Source organism: Canis lupus, chromosome 26, assembly GCF_003254725.2.
Source record: "Canis lupus dingo isolate Sandy chromosome 26, ASM325472v2, whole genome shotgun sequence".
In the NCBI taxonomy this organism is placed as follows: domain Eukaryota; kingdom Metazoa; phylum Chordata; class Mammalia; order Carnivora; family Canidae; genus Canis; species Canis lupus.
In genome coordinates this window covers 3,154,602-3,164,075 of record NC_064268.1, presented here as the reverse complement: position 1 = coordinate 3,164,075, position 9,474 = coordinate 3,154,602, and the positions used below count along the sequence as shown (strand labels likewise).

Below are 9,474 nucleotides of genomic sequence, written 5' to 3'. Positions count from 1 at the left end.
CCTACAACCTAATTCAGCTGAGACAGACTCTAAGGCTGTCCTTCTGACTGCTTTGTCAGTCCTCCAATGACCTGGGGAGACTTTCCTGGATGGTCTGGACAGATCCAGGGATGGTCACAGGACATGTGTCCAGGGCGTAAACACTGTCAAGTGGACGGGGTAGGGACCGCCTGTCCCCATCACCCAACCCTCTCTTCCCTTTCCCCGCCACTTCCTTCAATGGGTTAACAGTATGGGTTAACAGTTTTCAGTATATCCTGAAGACATAAACTATATCTCTAGTGGACACTATTTCTGAGAGTGGTGCTTTTCACCCCAGACTCACACCGTCAGCCCCACTGACAACTTGGTCATCTGTCTTTGCTCTGCCTGAACTCCACCAGTCAGAGGACTTCCTTATGGTTTTCCATACTTTCTATTACGTACAAACAACAGAGCAGGGGTTTTGTGTTCATTTTTTCCTCCAGGTATAAAACTGTATTTTAATACAGAGCAGGCTTAAGAATCACTACGTTGGAAAAATCAAAGAGCTGTGACAAGAGCGGGTATTATAATTCTTGTCAATTTTTGATTCAAGAAACTGCACCTCCCACGTGGCAGTTTATGAACCCCTATAACGTCCAAAGCCAAAAAAGGGAAACCAGGTACAAACCACAAAGAGAAGTAGTTAATGGGTCTCACATTTGAGGGACTTTTCATAATAAAGTTATACCAAAAATACAGCAACAGATAAAGAACAGTTTATTTGACAAAATTAGAACCCCCACATCCATGTAAGAGAACAATACAAAAGCCGGTGACTATCACACAGTTGAAGTTCACAGGTAACGTTTAACACTGCCAACGGTCTTGAATGACACTAAATCTGTTCAAAGTAAGGTAACATTTCTCCATGACTGGTCTTCAAGCTCAATGGCGTCCAAAAGGAAATGTCACAGAAGGACAGACTAAGCAAGGTTTAAAATACCCTGTAAGTTGCTTTGTAGCTTAGTTAGGACACATGGTCTTAAATAGGTCCTGATGCAAGCTCTTAAGAAAAAAATTCAACATCAAGAGTTGAAAAGGTAAGTCATTTCTGAAGCAGCAGATGAAATACGCTCAGTACCAGCCTGCTCTGACAAGCCAGCAGTGGCAAGATTGGTGGCTTATGAGAGACCTTCACACAAAATCTCTGCAGCATCAGATTACATTTTTATCTCTTAAAAAGCCCTCCTATTTCTCAAGATAAGATGTTTATTAATGAAAAAGGGGGAAAAAAAAGTGAGATCATCCTGTCTGCAGGGAGGGAATGGTCACCCTCGTCTAACATGGGAAGACACCGACCAACACACTCGCAGTCTCCTCGAGCCCCTATCACCTCGCCACAGCTTCTGTTGAGGAGCTTCGCGTCTGCTCCAGGGGGCCCCGTGTGATGGGAGACCACAGGAAGGCACTTACCCAGCTCATCTGGGAGAACACGACAAACAGTCTAGGTGCCCCATGTGCACGGTCAGGAAGGTGGAGAAGCATCTCCTGCTTGGTGCATGGCCACCTACGGTCCACCAGACATGGCCTCGGGGGTATCAGGTCCTCCTGCTGGCAGGTGCCCCATTTGCCCGTGACCGTTGCCGGTCGTACCTCACAGAAACAATCAGGAAAAGCAGGAGGGTGGCTCCCTGAATCGCAGCCAGGAGAAAGAAGTAGTAGTTCAGATGGCAGCCATTGATATTGCCTACGAAGACACAAGAGAGAAACACATCAGCTGCACTTAGGGACTTCTCAAGATTTTATCTATTATGTTTGGTTCCTATCAAGGTCAGGGTGATTTTTAACTGCAGTTATTAAAAAAGAAAGGAAATGAAAAAAAAATTATATCTTTGTAATTCAAAACACACAAGTATTTTGTTTCTAAAACCACAGCAAAAGTCACTCTGAAGCCAGCTGTGTGTCTACCCCAGGCTCTGGACCGCAGTCTCTGGCATGAACCGCGCTCCCTGCTCCTCAAACGTCTCCCCGCTGGACGACAAAGGGATGAGGACAAAGCCCCTGGCCACGGGAATGCAGTAACAAAGCCTATTTCTGACCACATCCCCCAGAGAATCCATGCAATGGGCTGAAGAGAATCTGAGGAGGTAAATGAGGTGAGCGTCCACTGGCCACAACTGAAATCATGTGGAGAAAGTCTTTTTTTTTTTCTCCTTAAAATTTTCCAGTGCAGAAAGTTTGGGGAAAGTGAAAAAACCACCCCACTGTGTTCCTGCCCCCACCCTAGAAGCAAACACTGGACGGGATGGTGTTTCGTCTTTTCCAGCAGCTCCCTCCCCTTTAGGACTGACAGCTGGCCTAGCATGGACAGCTGTTCCAAGGAGGCCATCCTCATGCCGATCCTGAAAGCCATGTTCTCCACGGCTCGGGTCTAGAATCTGGATCCTTATCAACACCACACTTCGATACAGCTCAGATGCCATGTCCAGTCAGGAGTTCTGGATGCCTTGTGCCATTCAGTAATTCAGGTATAGTGAGCACCCTCCAACACACGTGTCTTTCACAAGCTAGGGCGGGTAGCTGACATACACTCCACATACTACATGTAGATAGTGTGTTTTTAAAACTCTTCTCCAAAATGTTCAGGTTTTAGCATCCTCAGGGTGATACAGGGACACACTTCATCTCAGCAGCTAACCTACTGAATGCTTGACTTTGGCCCAAGCACTAAGCATGGCCTTTTTCACACACACACTGTTCCGTTTAGCTCCCAATACACCCCAACTAGGCTGAAGAGGTTAGAGTCACAGACCCTGAAGCTCAACCAACAAAGCTCAAAGCCAAGAGGCCTGCTGTATCTGGGCTGTTTCTCCATCTGTGAAACGGGGAAAACATAGCAGCTAGCAGACAGTGTTATCGTGAGGGCCAAATGTGCAGGTAACATACCCAACACTGGACCCAGGACGCACTAAGGCTGTACTGTCGCCTGCCTGTTACCATCCTCACTGTACATGTGGGTCCAGGACCGTCAGGTCTGTAAACTGGGAGGCTTTCTGATGGAGAACCGAGTTTTCAAGGCACCACTTACCACAACCACTCAATGTGGAGAAGTAAGAATGTATTGAAATACGATGTTTGTATTGAAGCATTCAGAGCCACTCACAGCACATCGCCCTGAGCTCCCTACAAAGCCTGACCCCCATCGCCATGGCCCACAGGTGTCCTACCATTTACACCATTTGTCACCAACTGAAAAGGCTGACACATTTCTTGACAGATGAGCAAAGAGATGTATTGGTCAGCAGTGTCTCCAGAGAAAGCTGTTCTCTCTCACGTGTATCACATGCAGCTCTCTGATTCGCTTAATTTAAAAATCGAGGCTTCCATTTGTCTGGGTTACTCTGGAACTTCCCTTCTGTGTCTGAACAAGTACTAATGGCCAGTGTTTTATGGTGCTTGTATTTGTAAGCACAATTAAGGATCTATATAACACACATTTGTACAAGCGCTCAAGCAGGCTGCAGAAAACAGTGACTTCCCACATGGATTGGTTTGGGAAGGGATCTGGTAATACCCAAATTTCTAGCAGACCATCTACAACAGATAGTTAAGAATGGTGACTGATCAAAAACAAAAACAAAACAAAACAAAAAAAACGGTGACTGAGCCCCTACTGTGTGCTGGGCTCTGTCTCAGGTACTGGGAGGCCTGCACACCCCGTGGAGCCCAGGGTACACTGTCACCACTGCTGTGTTAGCTCCGTGCTACCAGAGGAGATTGCTGTTAGGATAATAATGACGTCATTCTACGCACTGATACTGAAATGTGCATCTCCCCAAATTAAGGAGTCATTTAAAAGTTGTGAAGCTTGGGCACCCAGGTGGCCAGTTGGTTAAATGTCTGCCTTTGGCTCAGGTCATGATCCTGGGCTCCCCTGGGATTGAGCACCCCACTGGGCTCTCTGCACAGCGTTGGGGGGGGTGGGGTCTGCTGCTCCCTCTTCCCCTCCCCACTACTCAGTCTCTCTCAAATAAATACATTTCAGAACTTCTGAAGCTCAAAGCTGGCATACCAAGAGAACTACACGCTGTTTTCCCTCTTTGGGTTGACCTGTGTGGGATTAGGAAGGGTATTCAGAAGCCAGTTCACTACCTGTAAGCAGTCACCCTGTACTTCCTTGGGCTTCTTCGCAGACCTAAAGGTAGTAAACTCTGGGTGACAGACTCCTGGGCCCCGGAGCAACAATCTCACACAATGTCCCCAGACATATGTGCAAGAAGGTCCTTAGCGGCTTTACTCATGACAGCCTCAAACTGGAAACATCACACCCAGCAAGAGTAGATCAGATCAGTGAACTGTGACTGACTCATCCACCAGCTACTCCTCAGAAGAAAGCAGTTACAGGGGATGATTCACAGACGTGTGGAATGGAGCAGGACACAGCAGCACAAAATCAGCAGAGTCCACAGGGCTTGACATTGCAGAACATGTGGTGAGTGGACAGGGTACAGAAGGCCGTAGGGAAGCCCCCTGAAATGTCCTGTATCCTGATCTGGATTAAACATGTTTCAAATTGTGCTTAAGACTGGTGTGCTTTGGGCAGCCTGGGTGGCTCAGCAGTTTAGCACTTCCTTCAGCCTAGGGTGTCGTGATCCTGGAGACCCGGAATCCAGTCCCACGTCAGGCTCCCTGCATGGAGCCTGCTTCTCCTTCTGCCTGTGTCTCTGCCTCTCTCTCTCTCTCTCTCTCATCAATAAATAAATAAAATCCTTAAAAAAAAAAAAAAGACTGGTGTGTTTAGGGGAGCCTGGGGGCTCAGTGGTTCAGTGTCTGACTCAGTTCTGGCTTAAGTAGTGACCGTAGGGTCATGGGATTTAGCCCTGCACTGGGGTGTGGGGGGGTGTTCCCTGCTCAACATGGGATATGCTTGAGGATTTTCTCTCTCTAGAAAAAATAATCTTTAAAAAAATCCTTAGGCACCTGGGTGGCTCAGTGGTTGAACGTCCGACTTTAGCCCAGGTTGTGATCCTGGGGTCCTGGGATTGAGTCCTGCATCAGGCTCTCCACAAGGAGCCTCCTTCTCCCTCTATGTCTCTATCTCTCTCTGTGTCTCATGAATAAATAAATAAAATCTTAAAAAAAAAATCCTTAAAAAAAGAAAAAGATTGCTGTGCTTTAGTCTGAATTATCCTAGATCTAAATGATGATGTTCATGAAAACTTGGCCTCCTGAGAGAACAAGTACAGAAGGGAATGGTGTAAGAACAGGGACTCTTCCTCCACACCACATTCCTGTAACTACACAGGATGCTCTAAATCTACCTGCTTCCTTCATCAGCAACCTGAACCCATATACAGAAAGGAAGCTGTGGAAAAGCAGAGCCAGGAAGAGCACAGTCTGTGCAGAGAGACACACAAAGAGCCCAGGATGACACCTGCCACTCCTTCTACTGAAGATTTTATTCTGGTGTGGGGGGTGGGGGCTTACCTGGTCCCATCCTCCCCCCAAATCCCCAGTGGGAGGGAGCTGAGAGGAGCTGCCTGACCCACCGGGCACTTCCCACATCCGCATCCTCCTCTTGCCAAGTGGGCTGCGGGCATGGTTCACTGAACCTCTTCTCACTGGTGTGAAAATAAGGACAGGACAGGTCTCCTTGTGCCACGAGATATGGTGTGGGGCTGTTCTAGGACACTGCTATGAAAATAACACTAACACACAGGATCCAGCTTAAACCCCATGTCTGTGCCATGCCTGACAAGTCGAGATGAACCTCACAATGGATGGGCTGGAAGCCACCTTGTCAGAAGTCAAGGGCCAATGACAGTAAAGTCAGAGATACTAAATCAGCAACGAGGGGCTGAAATCACTAAAATTAATCTTTCAGAATACGCTGAAAAATAAGACAAAGAAACAGAAGAATCACAGAGTTCTGGTCTCTGCAGCAAAGCTTTCTCTGAAGGTTTGTCCTGTATGCAGAAAAACAGATCACAGGACACCAAGAATCCACGAAAATTCCCAGAAGCCACCATGCACCTGTTTCCTATTCCACAGCTGCTTATTGTCCAAGGGGCCCGGGAATAAACAGCAAAGCCCCAGAGCCTCCTGCTCTCTTCAAAACAACCAGACCTGAGCCAGCTGTGAACATGCTCTGACAGCTGGAACGCAGTGTGGCCAAGGCCCAAGGGCTTCGAGGGTGGCTTAGGTTTCTAGAAGTTACACTGGGACTCCATATCCTAAACTCACCCCTGAGGACAGGAAATTTTTTTTATTTTTGAAATATTTTATTTATTCATGAGAGACACAGAGAGGGAGAGGCAGAGACACAAGCAGAGGGTAAAGCAGGCTCCCTGCAGGAAGCCCGACGTGGGACTCGATCCTGGAATTCCAGGATCATGTCCTGAGCCGAAGGCAGATGCTCAACCACTGAGCCACTCAGGCATCCGTGAGGACAGGAATTTTAACTCAATCTGGGAGGGGCCTTTGGAATTCTGTATTTTCTTGGGGAAAGTCCCCAGGCTTTCATCAGAGTTACATGGGGATTTATTACCTAAAAGTAGAAACCTTCACCTCCTGCATCCAGTTAAAAGCTACCATAAATTGGGAAACAGCAAAACTCTCATCTTTTGTGAGTGATTTTGCTCAGCGCCCCGATATGCCACCTAACAGCATCAGCTATAAAATCCCCTCATGATGGTCACCAGTCATAGCTGTGATTAAAGTAAGGAAATTATCTGTCCGTGTTATTAAAGGCAGAGAATTTGGGACGCCTGGGTGGCTCAGTGGTTGAGCGTCTGCCTTCAGCCCAGGGTGTGATCCTGGAGTCCCTGCATCAAGTCCCACACTGGGCTCCCAGTATGGAGCCTGCTTCTCCCTTTGCCTGGGTCTCTGCCTCTCTCTCTCTCTGTGCATCTCTCATGAATAAATAAATAAGATCTTAAAGAAAAAATAAAAATAAAGCAGAGAATTTAAAGGTATTGTCAGAAAAAAAAAAAAACCCAAATACAAAAAATACAAACTCAGGTAAATAAAAGGAACTTGGTGATACAGACTCTATTTGCCTCACAAAGATTGTGGCAGATATTAGGTGGAAAAGGCAGCCTACTGATGAAGGAGATTTCAAGTAAGTGGCAGCCCTGCAGACCCGGCACACTTGGCTGAGGCACATCTGTCCCCGCAACAGAAAGAGGCTCATCTGTGTCCCAACAAACTTGTGAGGATGTGGGAGATCAGGTGGGGAGTAGTCTCAGGCAGCTCCAGGACCTGCACGTTAGCAGCTCCTGGGCAGCTGTGCTCTGCTAACACGACCACAAACACTTGGACACCCGCTGCAGCCCAAGCCCAGGTCCTGTCAGAGGCCATGTTCAAACACACAGTGCAGCCCTTACCGAAGTCTGTGTGGTTGCTCATCCACCCGATGGCTTTGATGGACACCAGCTCCAACAGTCCAGAGCCCACGAATGAGCCAACACCAGAGAAGAAGAAGAACAAGCCCATTATGGCGCTCTGCATGGATTTGGGGGCAGCTGAATAGGCGAATTCTAGACCTATAAAAAGAAGAGGATGGTTTCCGTGAGAGGCGGGCTGACCCCGTCTACATACGGCGGGGTTAGCAGGGGCCCCACTTGGGGACTTGGGAAAGCAAGGCAGCTCCCTTCCCTATTTGGAAGACTGTATTTAACACAAGGTCAAGAAATCAAGGGCCCCTTCTATTCACTGTGACAGTCTTTCAAGTCATGGAGCAAAACGTCATTTTGTTGCTCTCAAACTTAAGGGTTATTAACATCTGACTTGTTGGCTCTAGTATTTCTTCATCTGAGGGTTAAAGAAGCAACTAAGGAGACTGTGAAAACAATGTATACAGACTAAAATGGGGATTCTATGTAAGACTTCTATCTTAAAGGCAATAGGTTTTAAAATAATTTCAACATGGACATCTAAAAATTCTGATTTTTATAACAACTGCATGTAGAGATGTATAACGTACTCCAAATGAAGGACCAGTCTGATTTATTTCCTTTACAGATTCATGAGTCCATTCTGATGAGTCTGGTGAAGGTGAGGAGGAAGAACCACCACCTACATCCCCCCCACAATAGATCGGCTCTGGTCATCATGAATTTTCTCCCTCCCTTCCAGCATCTGGGAACAGGTCTGCACACCATGTACTTGTCCACACCCCACAGAACCTTGCTCACAGGAGAGGCCTGTGCGAACAGCTTTTAGGAATCAGGTCTGCCGCCTGCACAAAGCTGACCTCACACACTCAGAGCTCTGGTGGCTCGGCTGCTGCAGTGTGACCACAGAGCTGAGGTTAGAAAGTAGCCAACCTGGGAGAAACCACCCACCACAAGCTCTTCCTCTTCCTTTCTCCTGTGGCATCTCCAAGGCAACAGACGATGTCATGGACATGTCTTTGGGAACCCTGTTTTTATATCTAGAGACGAAAACCTCAGCCACGGTACCACTGAACAACTCACACCATGAACCACAACTGTTGCCACGAAACAAAAGGGGCAGCAGGCTATTTGTGTCTCCGTGCATTCTAACAGGGTGTGTACAAGACACCATGCTCCTGTTCATTTAGGATCCTTCGAGCCCCAGAGCTGGGAAGGAGGGAAGCCTCACCTGCTATGCTGGCGAATATCTCACTGATGCCAATCAGCACATACTGTGGGACCTGCCACCATATTGGCAGGTCAGCAGCATAATACACCACTTTTCCGATGGTCTGATTGATGGTTTTCTCTTTAACAAGGTCCAGCCTTTTGCTCTCCAAAATTCCTAGAATTCATAAGCAGGTTAATAGAACACTCGTTCACTAACGTTTGCAATTAAACTAAAACACTACAGGCTTGCTACATGTTTATTGACCATTCTGAAAAGTAGAAGGGATGAGGCCCAATGACACACCTGCTCCAAAACCACCTGACCTAAGGGACCTCTTGACTTCCTAATTACTCAAACACTGATCGTAACAGATTATTTCAGGTGGGCGCTTTCCACCGCCTCAGGCAACAGATGCTCCACAAATGTGGTTTAATCTTCAAATGTCTGTATGGTGTACCTGTACTCTTCTGTTAAGCAGTCCTGCAGTAAGGACAGTGATAATGCACCCACTTCTGAGATGTTTTTCTCGCCATGGCAATGGATTTAGGCTGGTCCACTGACCTATTACCCTTATGACTACAACCCAAGCTACTACTGCTGACGCCAGTTCCCCTACTGGTGAACAGTGAACAGACTATATAGCAGCCCTGTGAAACTACTGGTCATTTTTTAAGGTAAACAAAAAGACACAAGGACATGAGCAAGAGCACAACCACTCCTTGTGAAACAAGTAATAAACCAATCAGAGTGAAGTTTAAAAGCAAGAGCTGTAGAACCAAGTTTTTAGGTTAGAGAGGTCACCAGTTTTGTTTCTAAAGAACTCTGTGAATAGAATAATAAGCCCTAGTGCTTAATATATATGAAAACAATTAGTATTTAAAACCATGAGTACGAGGAAGGATA

The 9,474-nt window shown here is 46.9% G+C and overlaps 1 protein-coding gene across 1 annotated transcript in view; it reads right to left on the bottom strand.

Moving 5' to 3' along the window:
- Nucleotides 1-718: 718 nt before the first annotated feature.
- Nucleotides 719-9,474, bottom strand: part of SLC15A4 (solute carrier family 15 member 4) — a 28,265-nt gene continuing 19,509 nt past the window's right edge. The window contains exons 6-8 of the mRNA XM_025473586.2: nt 8,590-8,745; nt 7,350-7,508; nt 719-1,711 (exon numbers count right to left, since the gene is read on the bottom strand). Coding sequence (XP_025329371.1) covers nt 1,563-1,711; nt 7,350-7,508; nt 8,590-8,745 — 464 coding nt within the window. The 3' untranslated portion in view covers nt 719-1,562. The remainder of the gene's footprint in view (nt 1,712-7,349; nt 7,509-8,589; nt 8,746-9,474) is intronic.